Source organism: Anastrepha ludens, chromosome 6 (genome assembly GCF_028408465.1).
Source record: "Anastrepha ludens isolate Willacy chromosome 6, idAnaLude1.1, whole genome shotgun sequence".
Taxonomy (NCBI): Eukaryota; Metazoa; Arthropoda; class Insecta; order Diptera; family Tephritidae; genus Anastrepha; species Anastrepha ludens.
Window position 1 is genome coordinate 56835520 of NC_071502.1, and position 25309 is coordinate 56860828.

General features: G+C 37.7%; 1 protein-coding gene across 1 annotated transcript in view; it reads left to right on the forward strand.

Annotated features, from left to right (window-relative positions):
* The window catches only part of LOC128866978 (putative mediator of RNA polymerase II transcription subunit 26), a 38961-nt gene extending 16095 nt beyond the window's left edge, over positions 1–22866 (forward strand). The window contains exons 2-3 of the mRNA XM_054108060.1: positions 15962–17726; positions 20524–22866. Of these exons, the coding sequence (XP_053964035.1) occupies positions 16092–17726; positions 20524–22851 (3963 nt within the window). The 5' untranslated portion in view covers positions 15962–16091 and the 3' untranslated portion in view covers positions 22852–22866. The remainder of the gene's footprint in view (positions 1–15961; positions 17727–20523) is intronic.
* Positions 22867–25309: the final 2443 nt, after the last annotated feature.

The window sequence follows — 25309 nt, forward strand, 5'->3', positions numbered from 1 at the left end:
GTCTAGGGAAGGTTTAAAAGGTGAGAAAAATTCGAATAATTGCCGGGAAAATGGTCAAAACGTGGACCCGGGTAACCTTCGGATGTGTATATACAATATGGGTATCAAATGAAAGCTGTTGGTGAATGATTTAGTTCAGAGTATTTTTAATGCCGCTCCGTGCCTAGGGTCTCGAGATAGAGACCAAAACGTGGACCCTAGAATGTGTTTGTACAATATGAATATCAAATTGAAGCTGTTGGTGAATGCTTTAGTACAGAGTATTTTTCATGCCGCTCCGAGACTGGGGTCTCGAGATATAGGTCAAAACGTGGGCCCGGGTAACCTTCGGATGTGTATATACAATATGGGTATCAAATGGAAGCTGTTGGTGAATGCTTTAGTTCAGAGTATTTTTCATGCCGCTCCGTGACTAGGGTCTCGAGATAGAGACCAACACGTGGACCCTAGAATGTGTTTGTACAATATGGATATCAATTGAAAGCTGTTGGTGAATGCTTTAGTACAGAGTATTTCTCATGCCGCTCCGTGACTGGGGTCTCGAGATATAGGTCAAAACGTGGGCCCGGGTAACCTTTGGTTGTGGATGTGCAATATGGGCATCAAATGAAAGCTGTCGATAAGTGCTTTAATGTGGGGTAATTTTCATACCTATTGATGACTAGGGTCTCGAAATATATGCCAAAACGTGGGCCCGCCGTGTCTTTAAACCGAATTAAACCAAACTTACACACATTGTTAAGTAGGTATTGAAGATGGTTTCCGTATAGTTTGAATACCTATTGGTAGATAGGGTCTCGAGATATAGGTCAAAACGTGGACCCGGGTAACCTTCGGACGTATATGTACAATATGGGTAGCAAATGGAAGCTGTTGATGATTTCTATAGTATAGAGTATTTTTCATACCGTTCCGTGACTAGGGCGTCGAGATAGAGACCAAAACGTGGAGCCTAGAATGTGTTTGTACAATATGGATATCAAATGGAAGCTGTTAGTGAATGCTTTAGTTCACAGTATTTTTCATGCCGCTCCGTGACTAGGGCCTCGAGATAGAGACCAAAACGTGGAGCCTAGAATGTGTTTGTACAATATGGATATCAAATTGAAGCTGTTGGTGAATGCTTTAGTTCAGAGTATTTTCCATGCCGCTCCGTGACTAGGGCCTCGAGATAGAGACCAACACGTGGACCCTAGAATGTGTTTGTACAATATGGATATCAATTGGAAGCTGTTGGTGAATGCTTTAATTCAGAGTATTTTTCATGCCGCTCCGTGACTAGGGCCTCGAGATAGAGACCAACACTTGGACCCTAGAATGTGTTTGTACAATATGGATATCAATTGGAAGCTGTTGGTGAATGCTTTAGTTCAGAGTATTTTTCATGCCGCTCCGTGACTAGGGCCTCGAGATAGAGACCAACACGTGGACCCTAGAATGTGTTTGTATAATATGGATATCAATTCGAAGCTGTTGGTGAATGCTTTAGTACAGAGTATTTTTCATGCCGCTCCGTGACTAGGGCCTCGAGATAGAGACCAAAACGTGGAGCCTAGAATGTGTTTGTACAATATGGATATCAAATTGAAGCTGTTGGTGAATGCTTTAGTTCAGAGTATTTTCCATGCCGCTCCGTGACTAGGGTCTCGAGAGATAGGTCAAAACGTGGACCCGGGTAACCTTCGGATGTGTATGTACAATATGGGTATCAAATGAAAGCTGTTGGTGAAAGCTTTAGTACAGAGTAGTTTTCATGCCGCTCCGTGTCTAGGGCCTCGAGATAGAGACCAACACGTGGACCCGGGTAACCTTCGGATGTGTATGTACAATATGGGTATCAAATGGAAGCTGTTGGTGAATGCTTTAGTGCAGTGTATTTTTCATGCCGCTCCGTGACTGGGGTCTCGAGATAGAGACCAAAACGTGGTATTGAATAAATAAATAAATAGTATGAGAATAAAGAAATAAATAATATGAAAACCATATCCTTTCTGTTCTAAACCATATCTATTCTATTTTAGTGTGCCCAGCGAAGCGGGCCGGGTTTGCTAGTATATGTATATATTTATAATTATATTAGTTATTTAGGATTCTAGTAGTCGCATTTTGCGTACAATTTTATTTTAGTTTGTTGTCTTTATTTTCATTTAATTTTTTGTATCATTTATGATAATTAGCTCAATTTAATTAATTTTTTTTCTGTTTAATTTAATTTATTTATTTGTGTATACCTTGTATACCAAATTAATATTTTTATTTACGTTTTTTTGTTTAAATGTTCCTAATTTTTTTAATTATTTAATTTTATTCTATTTCTTATTTCATTTAATTAACTACACTTTCATTTTCGATTTTATTGACTTTATTTTTTTTTCATTTATTTAAATTACCTTTGATATATGTTGGTGTAATTTTTTATTTAATTAATCAATTTAATTTTTTTACTTAATTTGTTTAATTTCATTATTTATTTATTTAATTCTTTTAATTATATTATTTATTAATTATATTTTCAATAAATTTTTGTATGCCTAATTTAGTTTTTTTATTTTACTATTTCGTTATTTAACATTTCTAATTTTTTAAATTATTTATTTTTATTTTTTTAATTATTTTATTTCTTATTGCATTTAATTAAATAAATTTTCATTTTTCATTTTTTTTTGTGTTTTATTTACTTAAGTTAGTTTTATTATTTGTTAATATACTTTTTTAATTAATTCATTTATTTTATTTGTTTACTTCATTTGTTTAATTTCACAATTTATTTATTTAACTTTTAACCATATTCTTTATTACAAATAAAATAATATAATTCCATTTATTTATTACATTTTTTTATTTATTTTATATTTTTACTTATATATATTTATTCAATTACCTTCCCTTTATTTAATTTGTTTCCTGTTTCTTAATCTTATTCTTTGAATTATTTTATTTCTCATTAATTCCATTAGCTCAGTTTTCATATTTGAGTTTTTAAATTTTTTTTTTTTTTTGATTTATTTAAATTACATTTACTTAATTGTTTAATTATTCTGTTTTATGTACATAATTTTTTACTCACTTTAATTTTATTATCTATTTATTTTTTTTTTTATTATTTAATTCTTATATCATGTAATTAAATTTCCATTTTGATGTTTTATCTTTTTTATATTTTTAAAGATTATTATTATTAACGTATTAAACTTTTAACTTATTAAAGTTGGATATTATTTGTATTAGTTTATTTCTTATTTATTTAATTCATTCAATTTCCATATTTTATTTTATTATTATTTTCATTTACTTTAATTAACTTGATTATTCCTTTTAGTTCTTAATTATTTTATATTCTTATGTTTTACTTCATTTTAATTCTAATTCTTTTTCTCATTCTTTATTTTACCCTCTTGTTACCCACACTATGTTTTGCAGCATGGCTCATATCAAACAACCATCAGCAACGATTTTTTAAATAACTTTCTGCCGTATTCCTACAAGATTTTCTTAACATTTTTTCAGTTATGTAATTTCTTTTTTTTTTTTCGGATATCTGCTGTGAAAAATTACACCAATTTACATATTTCGAGGAAATTTTATGACTTCAAGCTTGTGTTGGTTTGGTTGTTTGTGCAAGCAAAAAATTCGCATCCAAAGATAGAAGAAGTAACTAGCTGGGTGATATATGATTTTGTGGGTATGTAACAGTAAATTTAGCAGCAATTTGTTTCGGGAACATGAATTTATGTAAGGAGCAGCCGCTGCTTCACTACAGATGATAGATAAGCCTTGATTAATCTGTTTTGCTTCACTTTTATCGCAATGAGGATTACTTTTTCCGCGCATACGTTTAAATAGTTTACAAAGTTGGATATCTTTTGGAGAATGAATTTTTACCTGTATACTTTAAATACAAATAATTGCACCCGAATACCTCAATTTAGACATTTTTACTTTAATTTTGTAATAATGTAGCAAACCAACAACATTTTAACTGGCTTTAATCCACAATTATTCCCGAATAAGCTGTCATGTTACAATATTATTATACAGGGTGTTTTGCTATCGACTGCAAAAACATAGCTAGCTTCAAGATGAAAAAGGCATACAAGTTGGTGTCCAACTCGCACGACCTAGGAATGGTAGCCACTTTTTATTTGTATCTGGCCCATATCTTCTCATGTAGAAATCTTATGGCAACGAAAGCTAACGCAATTATGTACTAGATAAAGCGCAAAATTGTTTTTGTTTTTTGTAAGGCAACTTAAACTAGTGAGCAAAATCAATAACATTATAAAAAATTAATTTCCTGTTTATTTGAAATTTTCCTTTAGTTTATTGAAAAAACTTAAGTGTTAAGCTAAAACCGATTATTTAATCTTCAAACTCTTAGCTCTATGTTTACTACTTTAGAGCTATTAGAGCTTCAACTGTATTTCCAAATTTCCGTAAGACTTTAAGGCAATATTGTATAAATAATCTCAGATATAACATCTCCATATACAAACTTACATATATGTATATGCATTGTATCTTAAATTTCCATTTAATTAATTTAATTAAACTAAAAAAATGAAATAATTTCAGGTATGACATCTACCGGTAAAGTTATATTTATTTTTCAATTGGTGCTTAATATACATATTATGATTTTTTTACAAAGGAGGATCCCCACCTTATATGAATAGCGTCAAGCATAACGTCCACTCATGGTTATATTGTATCTTAATTTTCAAACAATTCATTAAATACAATTATGTGGCAACTCTGTTCAAAAACATTTCTAATCAATTTCTATCAAAACTGCCTTTTATTTGGTACCCAAATTGTGATATTTGATCTACTTTTAAAGTAATCTTAAAAAGATGGCAACCTTTGATCTAGATTTGTATAGTTGGATAGAAAATCACTATCTGCGCACAAAATTTAATTAAATTCGACGCATCCGTTACTTCTACATAAATGCTGATCAAAAAATTTATGATCTTTATGATCAAAATATTATTAAAGTTTTACATTTTTAACACGGTCTAGCTCATTGACTAGCAACGCTTGGAGATTATTAAAAGTTACTACCGAAATACTGAGTCGATCTTCGCAGCTTCACGACCGGCAAACGTATGTGCTTTAGTTCTAAATGAGCCAAATCGGTTCATTCCACGCTATTCACAGGGCTTGGGAATCTCTTAGTTCACATTCTTGTAGGATTTGCGTAAAGATCTTGGTTTTCACCATATCATGATCAAGTAAATTCAAGAAATGAAGCCCGTTTACCATTTGAAGTGCTGAAGCTTACTCTATTCAGACCAGCAGGAGTTGCGTTGTGTCTAAACTGAAAAATTCTATACATAATTGAACAAATAAATAAGCAAGTGTAAAATTAGACATATAAAAGTTCAGACATCTAAGTCCGACGTACCGCACTCGTATTCTACATCTTTACCATTTCTCCATCTCAGATCAACCAAATTAATTTTTAGCTCGCATAGTCTATTTGCTCCTCTCTGTCACTGCGTGCCATCCAAAAATTGAGCAGTACTTGAATGTATTTAGTGTGCGCTCACTTCAAGTGTGTCTAATTAGAAAAGTTTTCTTTTCTAAAATTTGATTAGAGAACGAGTTGGAGATTAAGAACTAAGCAAAGAAGTAGAATAAGTGAAAATTCTTAGTAGCTAGCCAACTTGCTAAGATTAGTCATAAAGATTAATCAGTGCCTATGTGTGTATATGCATATGTTTCTATCTACATGCATATGGCGATGAAAGCTTTTGAGAATGTGTGAATTCACAGATTTACGCTAGATATGCATGAATGAATATTTGAAGCAAAGAAAATGTTGGTACTCAAATACTCTGGGTTGAATATAAAAGAAAAAAAGTTTAACTTTCATTGATTTCAAAATCACTACTGGTGGTTACCAACGGCCAGCTGTCTGTCATTGGCATTGCCAACAATTCAACAATTCAGTTCAGCTGCCCACTACCGCCCGCTAACATGCATTCTCAACTACTTTATTATCTGGTTCTTTCTATCTCTCCTAAGTTTTCGCATAGAAGCGAAATGTCGAAGTATACAAGTAAAATTTATTTAAGCATGAATTGACAGCTGGACAAATTGAATTTCTAATGCAAGAACATTGGAGTAACAGGAATGGTGGTGAGTGGTGGTGAGTGGCGGTCAGTGAGTGTTTGCTGATTCTCGGCGTGTGAAATGAGCAACTGGCTGCCGAATAAGATGAATAGAATTTATTTCAAATCGGACATGCTGAGTCTAGCTTGACGCATCAGACATTCTCGTAAATCTAGAATTCTGCATCATCAATTCATTGGCGTTTGTGACATTCAAATCAAATAGTGGTTGTGCTTGCTTGCTATGCATTACAGCAACAAACAATGCGCATGCTGCAGTGAGAGGAAGATTTATTTATTAAACAACTATGGCATGCAAGGAGTCTCTTAAAGCAAAATGAAAACGTTTGCTCTGCAGAAGTCTTAAAATCGCTTTAATGCTAGACTTCCGCTATTTTGCATGACATCAAATTTGAAAAAAAAAATTTTTAATACAACTGAACAGACAATTACATTTTGCCGTTTTTCGCCAATCCACGTTTGCGCATTTCCGCTTCAGCGTTTTTTAGCTGCCATTGTAAATGGCATTGTGAAGGCGAACCGAAAGCGAAAATCAAAAAATTTGCCTCAGCAGAAGAATTCTTAAAATTTGATAAACGTTTCCTGTTCTTCCTGAAACTGCTCAAATATTTTACGGCTGAATTCTGATTTAACATATTTCTTACAGTTGGCTGCATTGCCGACAGAATGTTTTTTTTTTGGTAATTCTTTTTTATATACAAGACCGTACGTGTTTGAGTATATATGTAAGTCAGTGTCAGTGTTGCCATAAAATGTCTTAAAAATATTTGCATGCTTACAAGGCTTACACACCAAGGAGGTTTTATAGGTGAAATTGCAAGTGCGATCGCATATATGAAAAGATTCGACACTTGCTCCCTCTACTACTCGCTGAGTACCCTTTTTAGCAAGAAAACGAAGTAAGAAGTATTGAAAATACATTTCCTCTTGTCAGGGAACTGCTACAGAGGAGGTAAAAGAATTTCAAAGAACCCAAAAATATTTTGGCACGTTAAGAATTCCCTATGAACTCCCAATGAATAGCCGCGAGAACGATTTCAACAGTTAAAATAATTAACGTGTTTCCTAAATGAAGGTGAAAGAGTACCAAATACAAAAGTGTGAAATACCCTGAGGGGGTAACACCTTAATTTTCGGTACAGCAGTTTTTAGAAGGTAACGAAAGGTATTTCAATTTTTGTGATTTTTTCATTCTAAGAAAAAAATGTACTCAATATTATGCCTTAATTAAAGTAAAGGCAAGGAAATATTAGTTTGGGTAAAATAAAATCCCTTATTTTTATTTTTTATTTTGCGCAAATGACTTAAAACTATTTTATGATCGATCTTTACCTTCTGGGCGATGCTACGACTACTAACATGTCGATCAACTTCGATTAATTCTGAGATTTTATCGACATTTTCAACGACAGGCAGACCCGTGGGAGGTGCATCTTTAACATCAAAAATAATTTTCAACTTCATCAAAGAAAAACTGTAAAATGTATCAAATTTTCTCTTCGTTGATTGACATTGTTAACACCTTGTAACTCACAACTGAATGGAGCAAATGGAACAGCTATATAACTTTTTTAGTGTCAAATGTCATCTTGACAACGAGCATTAACCATTAATAGTTGAATCGATACTTTACGAGCTATCGATCACTACATACAACCGTCTACCGAGAAAATAATCGAATTCTTTTATTTTAATATTTATATTTTAGTGGAATTTTATTAAAAGAAATATATTTAGAGCAAAGCCATAAAAATTAGTTAGATATTATATGCTTATGGGACATCTGACAGCTCTCTCAGGCTTGTGAGTGAAAATATCGCAAAAAATAATCTTTTCGTCTTTTCGCTGAAACTTTTCAATATGAGCATCCTATGCAGTACTTTCATATGTGGTATTAGATCTCGAAAATGTTACCATGCCGCATGTATGTTCCATACATTGCTCTGTTGAATGTTAAAACGATCTACTGGACCAATCGTTTTGAACATTTTCGCAGTACTTTAATTTTATTTTACAATAATAAATTTTCCAATTTTGTATTTTTTGCAAGATTCTGATTTCTTGACTTCCAATTGCTACGAAAATTGAGAAATCGGAAGAAAAACTCCTGAAACATCCCCTTTAGCAAAGGCATATTGGCTCTGTTTTTGTTTCTGATGATTTTGTTTTTAGTTCTGATTCATACCGCAAAGCAACTATTTTTCAATGGCTGTCCGGCGATTTACCATCACTGGCTCAATTTGCAATTGTAAAAAGTTAGAGAAATATGCTCCAAATTTTGTCTTCTCAAATGGAAATTGACTGATTAAACTAAGACAATCAATCTGTATCGCAAAAAACAGAAATCTTCATAACCAGCATTTTTTTACCAAATATTCGGCCCAAAACTATTACTTCAGCAGCATTCACCAAAAGTTGATGGAAAATATGTTATGAGCGGATAGTAATAACTGAGCAAAGCCAAAGTTAGACGTCGGCCAGATATCTTAGAACAGAGCCGAAAACAAGCTTGCTGTCATCGAGGTGTTCCGAGAGTAGTTCCAGTAAACAATTAAGATGGAGCAAAGTGAGAATGTATAAGATGAATTGATTCCACTTGCGTTATTTTCAGTTGGTAAATTTTATTGCTTTAAATATTTGAATGTAAATGGCAAAAATTAGAAGGCCATTTGCCCTTTATGTCTTGAGATAATGAAATAGCGGTACACTGATCTTTAGCTCCTATCAAGCTTCAGCAACAAGCTCAAATTTAGCTGTAGTATTGGATTGGTATTTTACCTCCTCAATTACTGTAGGGCAGGTAAATATCTACTCCGACACCCAGGTTACAAGCCCAAGGCTTTGGGCCCGTTACTTGTGCGTTCGAAATTAGTCGGTAAATGCCTGACTTCTCTCGACTGCATCCGAATAGTTCGATATTAAGCTCATTTGGGTACGCGGTCACAGTGGCATAGCGGTGATGTGCAAGTCAGGCGTGAGACCATCGAGACGGTTTCATCGCAAGTCTGGCTCTTGAAAAATGAGCCTCGCGCCAACTTAGTGAGCACTGAGTTAATGCGCAGATGTGCAAAGACGCACATTCAGCGCTGATAGTTATACAATATTTTTGAGTTTATATAGAATATCATTTAGTTGGGAACCACGATTAACAGCGTTCACAACATCAGCATTGAGTTCCGATGAGGATTTAGGCTTAACAGTAAGTGTTACTTTAAGTTGTTCCATTCCTAAACGACAACCTCATGACAACTTTTGCCAGGCAGGAAGGACGTCTCGCAATAATCAGCAAGATCCACACGACTGATTTGAGAAGCGGGTCGACCAAACACCTAACAAAGGGTGTAAGCGCCAATTCAGTTTCGACAAAATTCAATTTTTTTTTTTTTGTACTCAGGAGAAGTTTCTTATCCGCATGACTCTATATTTTTATAAACACTCACTCCAAATCAAATGTAATACGGTTTTGTAACAAGATCTTCGATTATGCTAATATTTTGAACTTGTGCTAAATTTATGTTAAAACTGGCGGAAATTAACATTTCACAATTCAACACTTTTTCACAGAAGCTATGTGAGTGCAACGATCAAAAACAGTGCCCGACAAGAGGTCTTACAATCCTATATAAGTCACAATTTTCTAAACCGTTTTGCATAAATAGGATTTAGATGCAAAGGCTATAAGTTAGACAGTATTTCAATTTGATTATCTTCATAATTTTTCCAAAAAAATATATTATGAAGTTCAATTCTCGTTCCATATTTCCAAAACTTTTTCGATTAAACTACAGGGTGGGCCAATATAGCGTTTGCTTTTTGGACCACGTATTTTTTTGAGAATGGTAACACAAATGACATGTCAAATGTGTTCATAATTTACTTAAAGGTTTTATATTTACGAAATGGGACGCTATACGCTTGAACCAAATTAGGAAATATTGAAAACCTATTTGCAAAGTGGTGAGTCTTCTTCTTCTTTTCTGATGAAGCTCATTTTCACATCGGTGGCTACGTCAATAAACAAAATTGTCGGATTTGGGGCTCAGAAAATCCACACGTTACTGTAGAGAAGCAAATGCATCCACAACGAGTCACTGTTTGGTGCGGTTTTTGGTCTGGCGGCATCATCGGGCCATTTTTTTCGAAAATGGGCGAGGAGCCGCGATTACAGTAAATGGCGAGCGTTACCGTGACATGCTCAACGAGTTTTTGTTTTCAAAAATTTAAGAGGATGACATTGACGACATTTGGTTTCAACAGGACGGTGCAACTTGTCACATTGCCAAAGTTACACTCGAACTTTTGGCTACCGTTTTTGAAAACCGAATAGCCAGCCGATATCATTTCGATATCAATTGGCCGCCTCGGAGCTTGTGGGGAGCCGTTAAAGACAAATGCTATGCGAACCATCCAGAGACCATTTATGCTTTAGAACACGAAATCGAAGTTGCCATTCATGAAATTGGAGCCCAAACAATCGAAAATGTGCTTAAAAATTGGGTTGATCGAATGGCCTACTGTAAAGCCAGTCGTAACAGTCATTATTTTTCATTCATAAATGACAATGTTCAATCTTCAAAAAAAAAACAAAGTTTGATTGCTTTTTTTTATAGCCGATTCAAAAAGCAAATTTTGCATGGCCCACCCTATAGAATCAGTAAAAAGATTGAAGAAATACCTTTTGAATAAGGTGCTTTTCGAGACGAAGGTTTCAGAAGTTATGACCATTTTCAGATAACCTAAAATGCAAGATGCAAATGGAAACTTTAAAGTTTAAAAAGGGAAAATGGAAACAGAGGTGTGCATTGCGTCTAGTGTATTTTTAGAGGTGAAAAGTTGAACTATTTATAAACTCGTACGTTTCTGTAAAACCATGAGACGAAGGAAGTGTAGGTATGTACTCTAAACATACGTATATATGTATGTATAATTGGGGCTTACATCCATCTCTCATTTATGTGTGTGCCTTGATGTTTTTTCACTATTGAAGGGACCTACGGTTTGAAATTTTTTGTGAGGCTCTTTTTCATGGAAGAAATACACTCCATTGCATGCCGAAGGGCGACCGCTATTAGAAAAAACTTTTTGTATCATTTGATGTTACATGGACCAACCCATTCAGCCACGGCGTGGGTTACTACTCAGAAATAACTTGAATGCTGGTGCATATGCAATTTTTCCTGCACGAGTTTTACTGCTGCGCGGTGTTCTGAAATAGTTTTTTACGCCCTCTTTTTCCCGAAATTTATATAGTACATACTTTCATACAAAAGCTGTTATTGTTTCATGGCAACCCTACCACAATAAAGCTCCATTCGTCTTGAGCTTAGTATCATCCGCTTAGTCATATCCTTTGACAGTGGTAGTCAAACCTCCTACTCTTACCGTTCAGCGCTTGTGCTTGCACTCGCCATCATCAATGCTTAGCTTGCCGTTGTTCCTTTTACATTATTTCCACGCTGGTGATTCATTAATTCGACATTTTATCATAGTTTCCAGCATAGCTCAAGCGTGAAATTCGTCTACATTTGCAACATTTGTTATAAGTCTACAAAGTATGCGTGGCTGTGTGAATGCACGTAAATATGTATACATGTATGTATGTATGTGTATATGTATGTATGTAGGCAACTAAAATATGTGCAATGAATAGCATTTGCCTGGCGGTGGCATAAACATGAGTAGCTTCAGCAATACCATCTTTACTAATACTACTGCAAATAGCCGGCAACAGAAACTCTACAAATAGTGGAATTAACAGCAGCGAGCAGTGACTGGCAACAACAATTGATATTAAAACAACAGCATAGTCCATGATCTCTTGCCGGGGTGCCTGATGGGGATGCTCGAACTATTCCTGACTATTCTGCTTGCTGTAAAACCAAAGCTTTTATTTTGTTGCTGCTACTGCACATTGTTGCTACTGTAATATGCTACCGAAGCTGGCAGTGCCATGCTGGTAGTGCCATTTGACATCATATTGCTCCCGGCCAGATTTAGTAGATTTGGACATTACGATTGGCGCCAGATGACTAGTGGAGGAGGGAGGGATATGATAGCTAGGCAGGCAGGATCAGCCAGGATGAGAAATGGAAACGCTGTTTGCGCTACTTTACTTCCGCTTTGCTTTACTACCTCCAGGATTTGCTATTTGTCTTCAATTTTTTTTTTTTTTTGCTTGCAAGAATTGTATCGAAATACAAGGCGATTCCCATTACACTGCACTCCCTGCCAAACGAATTTCCGCTGTACCATTCTCTCAGAGGTTTGCTGCACATTTTTCGGGTGTAAAACGGAAATCACTTTAATGCAATTGAGCTGAAATGACTGCACATTTCCATTGCTCTCGGCGAAATTCCGCACCAAACTGCTGATTGAAAAATGAATAAGTGAGTAATGAGCGAAAAGAAAAAAACGATAAACGAACTAAAGTACAAATTGGAGGAGTGGCATGTATGTATGTAGTAGTAGTAGTAGTTGATAAGGAAGGAAGTATTGCAACTCTTGCTGACAATGAACGAATTCTCCAAATTTGAAGTACTTTATAAATGGATTAGTCGTATAAAATGAGCAGACAGGCAGGCGGGTGGGAGTGAGCAACTAACAAATGATTGAGTGTAGCAAGCGGATATGCATTCCATGCGCTCAGCACTCGTTTATATTCCGGTTACAATTTTTTCTTTTCATTTATCTTTCAGCTGTTTTATGATTTTTGTTATTCCTCTCTATTTGCCATTTCTCCTGTCTTTTTTTTTTTTTGTGTGCTCACGTTAATGTTATCAGCGACTAATTCGACAAAGTGCTGAAAAGTTTTTATATACAATACATCTGTGTTCACAATAATAGCAACGCGATATATTGCAACATATTATTTATTTATCTATTTTTTTCTTATATAAATATAATTCATGTTACAAAAAGCATTTTTGTTTTTTTTTTTTGTGATAGCGAATATTCGAAACTTTTCTATGCTGGTATAGAGCAAATGCACATTACCGCCAGCAAAAAAAGAAAAAAATTCTCAAACACCAAAGCATTATACTTCCAAATTAAATGGGCCATACAAATGCATACTTGTAATTTTTCTGAAGCTCGGTTAGAAGTTCGAAATTCTTCTGAAAATTTATGAAATTTTTTTAAATTGTGCACAAAATTGGAAACTTTACGTTATATAGTTTGGCGTAGAAGTATAAAATATATTTTTATAAAAAAAATAAAAAAATTAATTAGAAAATAAATAAAAAGTCAAAAATGTGCAAATATGTAGTGCTGCTATTATTACGAACACAGCTGTATGTATGTGCGCAAGTATGTACAAAATAATACTAGGAAGCATAAAATGACAGCATACAAAGCGAATGGCAATCACAAATAAGCTCAGTACTTAGTAAAATACCGCAGCATTAATTTCAGTTGTCATTTTCAATCGAATTTCGAATTCTGATATTCAATGGCAATGGCAATCGCACTGTCGCCAATAGTGAGATTATACAAATTACGATTCTTTTGATACTTTTCAATTTTTTCTTTGGTTTTTTATGTTTTTTTTTTTCATTTATTATTATCATTTTTTTTTTGTTGCTTGTGCCACTACTGAAAATTGGATCCAAAGCACTTTTAAGTATGCATTTAATGAAGAGTGAATAGACGGATAGAGGCGAAACGGCAAAAATTGTCGTTAGCAAAAGACTTTTGTGTTATCAATTTTCACTTCTTTGCATAAATTTTCATTTCCGGAGAAGTGCAATAAGGGAATTTCATTATACAATTTTCAGTTTTGTCGGGGTATATCGACGATATGTGGCCGATTCTGTGTAATTGCCGGTATAGCTAGATTTTGATTTCCTTCGTGCAGTCTTCCTTGCGTTCCGTGTGCTGTTAGTTAAAAACTAAGCTTTTTATACCGATGTTGGTGCTGTTGTTCATTCCAGCATTGTCCTTCTTTCACCTTTCGGAATTTAAGAGCACAATGCAGGGATGTGTTTTTTTTTTGGAATAAACAAATTTAAAAATACGCGCCTTAAGTTGCTTTGAAGTGTTTGACATTTAGAGAATTCAACTTAAGAAGAATAGGTGTGATTAAGCGTATATAGCAAGTTAGCCACCGAAAAATATCTGTGTATGTAATAAACCGGATGAGAATTACTTTACCATGAAATAAGACCTTTTTTCAATTTCAAACGTTTATTAACAAAAAATGGTTATAAATTTAATATTCAAAATAATAGCCATCGCTAGCGACACAGGCAATTTGTGGATATCGCGCCAAAAAAAATTGGCCGTCTTTGGCCGCAAACCAATCATCGAGTCATCTTTTGGCTTCTTCGTAATGAATTTAAGCGCTGCTCGGAAAGTGCGGGTCCCATCGATGCAAACAAATGATAATCAGAAGGCGCCAAGTCTGCTGAGTAAGCCGCATGCACCAGCGGTTCCCAATCCCACGTCTCCACCAATTCCCGGGTCGCTCTTGCTCGATGTGGCGGTGCATTGTCACATTGTCAGTTCATGCGGCACCCATCTTCCGACCTTTAAAATCATGCCCATGTCTTTCAAACGTTTGAAAATGGTTTTTTGGGTCACTCCCAACTGCTCCTCCATCATTTCTTGCGTTTGACCATCATCTTCATCCAACAATGCTTGCAATTCGGCGTCCTCAAACTGTTTCGGTGGCCGAAGTGGGAATTTTAGCGTGGACCTCGTTCTCCGTGGAAGTGGGAATTTTTCAAACCACCTGAAGCCGGCCACCGAAAAAGTTTGTTCTGAAGTGGGAATTTTTATTTTTTTAGGGCGTAGTTGCAGCAAGTATAAACTCAAGGTCTCATAGCACCGTATCAGACGCACCCCTTTGGCGGCCGCCACAATACGATACTCCTTTCGATTTTCATAGTCCATAGGTACAGACGTACGTCCTGTGGCTCTGAGTAGCATACTGAGTATGTAATAGATGATCTGAAAACCACCATTTTAGATATGATGGCCACAATGGACATAGTAGAGCTCACTCGTTCATGTAGGCGGTTCAGATCTCGGCTGAAGCAGGTAGTAGCAGGCAGCAGCTGACAAAGGTGGTAGTGAATAATTTTCAAACATGGCATGTGTGCACCCGTTCTCCCAAACTGTCTGCCAGTATAACTATTTTTGTGTACATATCTTTGAATTTTATTTTTAAGTGCAACATTTCGGACTTATCTTGACGACGATACGCAATCCAATTTTCAATACTGATGCCGTAATTTCTTCTTCTTGATTAGCGCAATAACCACTTACGATACCGTCATTTTCTGAAGGTAGTTTAGCATGCTCTACTTCTTCGATCACAACTGCCTTGTACCCGGAAAAGCCGATTAACCAAAGATGAGATGTAGCTTAGTCTAGTATACACGTGAAAAAATTCGTTCGTAATAAAAAGAGTGCAGCCACTGTTAACATCTAACAGTTAACATCATGCAATATCCTGAGTGAACTTATTTAACTCATTCTGACAGCTTGCCACATAGTCTTTAAAGACACAACATGATTTTCATTATTAATTATCAGTCTCTACAGAATTAAATGTGGTATCAAGGGATAAATTTATGATTTCTCTCCAGAAAATGACTCGAAATCTAGCACTTATTGTCTGCATATTGATTAAATTTTTATCAATTTGAAAAATTGGCATCTTGCCAAAAAGGCGGTAGATTCCGTACCATTTTCCTTATTTGCTATCAACTCCTCCCTCTTTGTACACTATCCATCAATCAATTTCTGACACTTAGCCAATTAGCCAGCCACTAACCAGTTTCACATTTCCTCTCTTGATTTATTGTGTTCTTGCTTTATCGTTGCAGGCCGCCATTATGAAGATGTATACTCGGAACATTGTTGGTCACTGCGTTAATGCGTTACCAGCGACATGCGACAAGTACACAACTGCAATTTGCAACAACACCGTGAGCGCTATTAATTACAATTTCAAAGATGAGACCCCCAGCAATGCAAACAACCGCGTTGCAGCAGAATAATGAGGTGCACATCAATACACAACGACAGCGTCAGCTACAGCAACAACAACTACAACCAACACAGCATCATCAGCTGCCATTACAATTGCGGCCACCGCAATATCAACAGCAACAACAACAACAACAGCTTCAGCTCCAGCTACAATTACAACAACAACCACAGACCACTTCACTAACACTTCTCAACCATTCGAGCTACGATACAGCTGCCACGACAGCATCACAACAAGCACGCAAATACCGATTTGAACAACACGACTTCACCGTTGATAAGCCACTGAACTTTGTTGCAACCACAACAGCTGCAGCGACAACAGACGAAGTGACCATAGCCGCACCAAAATTGAATGAGCGCCGAACTAGTGCAGCATATCCCGCGACCGTAAGATTGCCAGTAGACGATAAGACTAGGCAGAAGCAATTTGTACAGCAGCAGCACTTCCACCACCAGCAGCAACCGCAACGCACCAGCCTTGATTGCATGCAATTGCTGGACTTAAGCACTTCACCGCCGCATGAACCCATCTACCCGCTCCAAGGTAGCATTTCTACATACTTGCCGCAGCGACCTTTGGTCGACGTGCCACCGCCATATCGGCGCGCATCAGCTGCCAGTGTTGCACCTGTGCAAACGCATCGCGCGTCGTATGCCAGCCAGTACTCGCGCTCCTCGTCAAGTGAAGACGGTTCTATTGGTGGCAGCAACGCTGTACACTTTCCCAAAACTTATTCGCGCGCTTGCAGCGCATTCGATGACGCAGCAGAGCATTTTATAATCAACTTCCCAGCCGCAGATTCACCTTTGCACAATCAGAACGATTGTGTTATAAATTTGCCGCTTTCCGAGACCGAGCCATTGCTGACGAATATCGAAGCCACAGTTTCGGATAAGCAACGTTCAATACGTCTGCCCAAGAGTAGCGCTTCATTGATATTCACAAAGAAGGATTTGTTGGCGCAGCGCACGGCGTCTATAGCGCCCTATCACACAGCCAATACGAATAATAATTGTGCCACGCAGCAGCACCAGCAACAGCAATCGGAGCAAGAAAAGCGTAATCAACCGAAACAACAACAGCAGCAACAACAGCAACAGCTTCATCAGAGCTTGAGCTTGCGCTCAGCAAACGAGTTCGCCACACGTAAGCCTGTCAAGCATTTGCCTGCTTCGTATCAGCAACAGCAGCCACATCCACAACAACAGCAACAACAACGCCGCAGTCTGCAATTGAATTACAATAATAATCTGGTAACCACATCGACTTGTTGTAGTGCGAATAATAATTACTGTAGAACCACAACGGGCAGAAGTGCAAGTGGCAGTGACGCCAGCAGTGTTGGCGGGTCGACTGGCGCTGGTTTGCATAAACATCATCACGCCAGCGGCGGACAAAACTTGAAGGCAGCTACACCAGCGGCAACAACAACTGCCAACGTCATTCCACAACAGCATCAGCATAAGAGTCAGCAGCAGCTGCAATCAGGCCAAAACAATACAAACACGGCTGCGGCAACACGCAAGCAACACGCGTACTCCTGGTACGCTCCAGTCTACAGTGCACTCGAGGAGGAACTGGAACAAGATTCTAGGGTGAGTTGATAGATTTAGAGCGAGTCAGTTTACATTAGTAAAAATGGTTCAGTGTGTAGAACGGAAGCAGGCAGTAGTGGAAGATGACTGAGAGATAGAACGAGGGCAGTATATATCGAAATCAAAAGACGGGCCAAAAATGTTGCCTCTCGTAGGTTTGAAAGTAAACGTTTTTTATCAGTATTTTTATTTAGATAATGAGCCATTCAATGTCAAGTGATCGAAGTAGATATTTTGGAAAACGTCGTCAAGTTGAGTATAATAAGAAGTAAACTGATTTTTTTTAATATTTCATAATTTCAGAATTTAATCATTGTTAAAAATTTAGATATGTTTAACTTTTTTATAAATTTGGTTTCTTTTTTAATTTTTTAAAAGAAAATATACTTTTTAAGAAAAATGTTTTTTACGAATATGCACTGTCATCAAGGAATGAATCTCTAGAAGAATGTTTTTCACAAATTTGTTGTACGTATTTGAATGCAAAAAGTTGTGTGGCTCACATTATGAAACTTGTAGGAATTTTCTCTGAGTAGTCTCAACTATTTATGGAAAAACCTAATCTGAGAGGAGGTTGGATATTTTTCAAAAAAGACAACAAAATGTTTCACAAAAAACAACAAATTATTTGAATTTTTTTTATTCATAATTTTCCCGAAAACATTAAAAAACATTAGAGAAATTTTAGAAAGGACCAATATATTTTATTTAAGAAAACTCTTTTACGAAAATTTCCAGCAATATTAAAATTTTCGAGTTCCAAATAAAATCTTTCTTTTTTTCAAATTTGTTTGCCGTTTACTTCTTATATAGGGTTTTCCAAACAGAGGAATGCTATTTTTTAATATAAATGATCGGATGTTTATTTCATTATAAAGAGTAAGGTATGCCATTAATAGTGAAAAATAACATCAATGACCACCAGAACCACGCTTACAAGACAAAATCTTTTCATGAAAATTTCCATTACCGAATTGCAAAGTGGCTGCCCTATGTCCACGATAGCCTCTCGAATTCCATCTTTGAGGTCTTGAATCGACCCTGGGCTGTTGGCGTAGACCTTTCTCTTTCACGTGGCCCGAAAGAAAAAAGTGAGAAGGTGTTAAATCACAAGATCTTGGTGGTCAATTGTGATCACCGAGAGATAACACGGTCGGGAAACTTTTTCCGTAAAAGATCAATGGTTTCGATGCTTGTCCAGATCAATATCTTCCAGTTCCGGCCATGAAAAATCGTTAATCATCTCTCGATAGCGCAATCCATTCACCAATAACACCTTTTATTGGAAATCCCTTTACTCAAGCCTATGCTATACTATAAACCAATTTTTAAAAGAAGTGGCAACAATGTCTGAAATACTTACTTACTTTAAAACACAATACCTCTAAATTGATCAACAAATGCTTAGCGAGCAAGCCAAAACCTGAAACTTGTCCTAAGCCCGCTTCATTTAGAAGTAAAGAGAAATACAGAGATGCCTGTAGTCAGAAATTTCAAATGTGAAAAAACTCGAAAACAGGTTTTAACTCTTAACTGCAATAAATTACTCGATGGGCTACGAGACGAGCCAAAGGAAATGCCGTGTATTTAATGTGCTGGCTTAGGTAGATAGGTAAGTGGAAGTAGCAGTCCATCTCTAAATCGTTACCGGTCCATTGGGTATCACAATAGCTGTTTTTTTTTTTTTTTTTTTTGTTTTAAGTGTAAACCCACTGATCTGGGTCACACTTATATCTGTGAAGTCATCGCTGGCTTACAAATGATTTCATCCTTTAATATTAGATAAGCACTTATATTAACTTCATTAGGTCCATGTTGAGGTCACTGACGACAAGGCTGAAATTAGTTTTTCGAACAGCTTTTAAAAATTATAATCCGATTTCAGTTAAACTTCGTATAGATCGTGTGGGTATAGCCCGATGGAGATCTTAGTTCAGCTAGTGTAATATTCAAATATTTAATTTCCCTTCCGAAAACTACATTTGCATTAACAAAAAAATCTTAGGAGGCTGTTTTTCAAAAATGACAAAAGAAAAATTTTTCTCCGAAAATTTTCAACAAAACATTAAACCTCTTTCTGAAAACAAATTATTGTAAAGAAATATTTGATCCTAAAAAATTTAAACTGTTGAAATTAATCAAATTTTATTAATTTATTTTCAAGATATCAAATTTTAGATTTTTACTTTCTTCGAAAGTGCAATACTTTCTAAATGCTGTGCCAAAATTTCGAGCAAATCAAAGAAAATCTTACGGAGATATAAGACTTTAACCGAAGTAGTCTAGTTAGGCACGTCGGGCTTGTTGAACCAAGTTTAATTCGAATTATTAATTTGTAACCGCGGATCTTTTTGTTGTCATACCCAGCACCTAGGAACATTTTCCTGCCTTAATCAAAATAGGCTGTTTGCGATAAAAGTGGACTTTAGTATCGATGCTGTATTCCAAATGGTCGATATTCTTTCGAATGGTCAATCGATAATAGACCTCTCTCCTCACCCAGTTTTCCATCATCTGGTTTTTCGTATTAGGTATTAAATACAATAGAGCTGGTGCGTCAGTGTTTGGGTCTTCCTTAATGATATTCCGTAAAGATATCACTCAAATAAATCTATCCAAATTTTTGTTTGAAACACCCGGTAGTATTTTCTATTTTCTAAATTTTTTCATTCTTGTTTTATAGTGATTTTGAAATGACATTTCATAAATTTCAACTACACAAATCTTTAATTATAAAAATAATTATTTCCAATGTCAAAGTTTACAATTTTCTTGTTTTTTTGTTCTTTTCTCGCAGGATTCCTCGCCAATCCACAATCTGGCCAACACAAAGAAACAACACCTCAACCACTACCAACACCATCGGCCCACACACAATTCTTCGACGGCGGTCGACAATGAGACCGTTGCGCTCTTAGAGACGCGCAACCAAGTCAACATACAGGCGCAGCTGCATGCGCAAGCCAACAGTAACGCCCACCCGGGCAAAGACATCATTGTTGGTGGTGGTGGTGGTGTTGGAGGCGGCACCGTTCGCGCACAACAAAAACACAGTGGCCAAGCGGCGAGGCGTGCAAATGGACAAGCGCCTTCAACATTGCCGCTGGCGAACGCACACAATGCCTTGCTTCAAAGTGAAATGGCCGCCAGCGAAAGTGGCGGAGGGGGCGTTGGTCTATCAAGTAATACAGAACATACATCGGCCCCGGTGAATGGGTATGAAACAGAAGGTGGATTGGTGAATTCTTTGAGTGGCACCCTGCCGCCACGAAGACGCATAGAAAATTTTCTAAAATCGTTGGTGGGACGTAAATCGTCGTCCAGTGCGCGTAATAGCGGTAACTCCGGTAATGGTGGCAACGCGGAAGTCGTCGCATCAGTGACTATGACGAGTCGAATAGATAACGTCGTCTCGCAGCAACCAATGCCTGCTTCACCAGAGATAACGATAACGGGAACTCCGTCAGAGCAAAATTTAGTGCTTTTGCGCGATACTTCGCTGCGCAGCGGTCAATACAAGCAACCGTTGGCTGCGACGCAAGAGCAACGTAAAAGTGAATGCGGCAGCGATAAGTTAACGGCAAATGGTGCGATCCAGGGCAGCACTTCATCGCTAAACGTAGTGCAACAAAAGCTTTGGAACATGATGCGGCGAGAGGGTAGCGCGGCCAGTTTGTATAACGAGAAATCACATTCAATAGTGCAGTACCGCGGCTTGCGCAAGTGTGAGACTGTATTGGCATTGACGCGTCAAACTAACTCGCTATGTTCGCCTGTTTTTGGTGGCAGCGCGGCAGCACATGTGGGTGCAAGTGGAAAACACGGCGGGGGAGGCAGTGGCGTTGCACGACACAATAGCTGCAGCGCTGGAGGTGGTGCAGGAGGAGGCAGCAGTAGCGGCATGCGACGCACACATACTACAGGCAGTGGTATCTTCAGTGCAAGTGGTGTCGAGCAAATACGACCATTGAATCGGCTGCGCAATAGCATAACGAGCGTCAACGCACCAGCAACCTGTTCGCGCTGTTCTAGTCTGCTCTCCCTGGCCGCCTCCGGATCACGTTACTCGCTCAATGTGACATCCAATGGTGGTGGCGGTCTCTTCGTGCAAGCGCCCACCGTTCAAATGCCAACATCTGCCTCACAACATCAACTGCAAGCGCTCGCAGCACACCTCGATTGTAAACCACCACCGCACTCATCACAGCAACATCAACAGCAGCGCGAACGTAAAATTAGTAATGTAAGCAGTAGTCAGTTAAATAATAATTGTAATGTATTAGTTAGTAATCGCAATGCTGATCCAAACGCCGCAGAGCAGATCGCCAGCGGCGGTGGCAACAGCAGTGGTAATTGTTCCCGAAAGAGCTCCGCTGGTGCGCCGAGCACGCACAGTGCGAGCAGCATCACACCGCCGTCCAATATGACCACGGCTACGCTCACCTCAAGCATCACATCGCCGCACGGCAGCACACCCACCACGCCCACAGCAACAGCAATAGCAACAACAGCAAGTGTAGTCGCACCAGAAGCACTAGTAGTCACACCCACCGCCAACGTCCCGCACCTTCAGACAGCAATGTCTTCATACGAAAGCACTAGCAACAGTAACACCTCAGGCATACTCGTCGATCTGCCGTCATCGCCGACATCCGCCACCTCTTCAGCGAGTACACCATGCACCTCCGCCTCCTGCTCATCTGCCAATACGCCCGCGCCCACCTATGCGGTGCCTACGATATCGCAAACATATCCCTTCACCATAACTTCGCTCCTGGCGATGTCAAAGACGGCAATGGCGCGTGATGGGGGTCGGTATAGCGGCAGTGGCGAACAAGATGATGATAACGCTATGACGATAAGCATGCCGTCCGCGTGTAAAGGTACGACGCGTACTGATATGTCCGTTATGGATGGCAGAGATTTTGTGTCGTATGTGGCAACACCAGCTCCAGTAGCAACACAGCCTACGAAGCATTTTGAACCATTCACTTGTAAGCTGTGTCTGGTAGATGTGGAAGCGAAAGAAGAGGCAACAACATTGCAGCAATGTGGTTGTGAATTTTGCACTGAGGTGAGTAAAATAACTAGTTTTGCTAAAAATATGTTCACATTGTTTCAGTAATCAATTAAAAAAGGATATATGATATACCTTTTTGGTATATCAACTATGAAAATGACTGCTCCCACAAGCCAAGAGCTCATTTGGGTTTGGTACATATATCAAGTTAAGTTATAGGATGTTATTCTTGTTGTTGTTGTTATAGCAGCATAAACATTCCCCATACATATATGGGAATGCTGCCGAAGTGACAGTCCTTGTAACGGTAACAGTCCGGTAACGTAGAACCGACTGTCGTGGGATATTATTCTTCAGGGTGTCTGGTGGCAGAATTCGGAATGAAAGACTTAATTAAAAACGAACCACTAATGATAAAATTCATTTTAATACCTACATATTACAAAGAAAATAAGAGAGAGTTTTATTTTTGAAAATTAATTTTCCTTAATTTTTCCACTTGCTGGAGAAGTGATGTCGAAATGCCTTTAACCTCGCGAACGATATTTTCTTTTAGTGCTGAGGTAGCCTCTAGGTTTTCTAATTTTGCAGTACCCCCCTCAGAAAAAAGTCCATAGGGGTAAGACTGAGCGACCTGGTTGGCCAGGATATGTCACCGAAACGGCTTATCATTTTGTTAGGGAAGGAGAAGAAATCATCGGCAGATACTTTTATGAGGAGCTTTTTCATGGCAGAAATACACTCGGAGGTTTGCCATTGCTTCTCGAGGGGCGACCGCTATTAGAAAAATGTTTTTATAAATTTTGCTTTCACCGAGATTCGAACCAACGACCTCTCTGTGAATTCCGAATGGTAATCACGCACCAACCCATTCGGCTACGGCGGCCGGATAAGAGAAACCGTCCACAGAAATTGCTTGCCCTGGGCGATTTTCAAAAAATATGGCCCAATTATTACCATTTTGGGACAATGACATCAAACCGGCTTCTAGGCTTCTAGCAAATTGTTATCGTTAGGCTTTGAATTTTGAAGCGGTAAAGTCTAAAATCCTTCCTCAATATTTCATACACAATAGTTTTATAGTGGGCTGTTGGCCACCGAACTTCTTGCGCGGAGCATTTGCACCCATGAACGAATCAAATTTTAACTGGGGGCATTACGTAAGCATTGAATATTGTAACGTGAACAAAATCTACGAAGAGCAGTTGCACATGAATCATTGACCTTGAAATACGCTTCGATTGCGAACGCACGTTATTCACGCGACCACTGCGTCACCGTGACTAAATACTCCGCACGAATAACAAAGCTAACGCGATCCCTTGCCCGCTTGTACGCTCAGCTATTAGAGAAACTTTAAATTTAAAACCAAATTCTGCCACCGGACACCCTGCACTTGGCGCACAGAATAACCAAACATGGGATTTAGTGAATTTTGGCGAATACTCAGCCATATTTTGCGCTGAATTTCTAAGCACCACTAACCGCCGCCAGTACTCTCATCTGACTCATTTGTCAACTGCACCTGAGCTTGTGCTTCTGTTTGTTGGCCAAATCGTTCCATAGCTCGCAGCTGAATGAGCTAACAAAGCCAAACCCACTTACTAAACGCCAAACGTCGCTTGTTTGCTTGCATGGGGCTTAACTGTCAGTCGCATTTCAGATATTTGACTTACCACCGTGCACACAGCCATATGTACGAGTACACCTACCATGTATGACCTGTGTCTCATATGCATACATATACATATGTATGTTGGAAGTTTATTATACATGGTTGTGTGAATGCTAGGCATACAAATAATACAACTGCAGTTGGCAACGCTGTTAGAAATTTACCTTTGGCACACACAAACACATTTGGCAAAGCTTAGTTATTTTGTATGTTTGTTGGTATGTTGGTATGTGGCACTATGCATGTGTGTGTGTGTTATCTCTATGTGTATAATTGTGTGTCAGCAATATTTGCTAAGCACTCGTGAATTGTTGATGATGTCTTTCGACAATCCGTCGTGTCTATTTTTCTCCTTCTCCTAACTCAGCAGGCTTTTGTGTGACATTAATTGCTCTTCAAGGTGCAATTAAATACGAATTTGATTGTGTAGCGCTCAGCATTTTCATTCTGTCATTTCGGGGATTTTCCTACTCGAGCGCTTTAGCTTGTAAGTATTTACGTAGATTGTGTATATGAATGCTCGTAGGGATAGGTGTATACGAGCATATAGTATCTTAATTTGGTGTAAATCGCTTGTCAGTTAGCATTGTTGAGCTATTTGATGGCACAATAGATTTGAAATGAATAGCAAGATTTGTTAGCGTGATTTTCTACTGGAGGAGGTGAGAAATTTATGCGATTATATTGTATGCTTATCTGACATCTTAAAGTAGGCTTAAAAATTTCAAAGGGGCCACAATAAATACTAAATACATACATACATATGGCATATAAAAAAAATAATAGGGTAGTGGATATATTGGGAAAGTTTGCCAATTTTTTTTTTTTTTTTTTTTATAAAAAATACATTCATTTTAAATCCAAAATGATATAAATCAAATTTCAAAC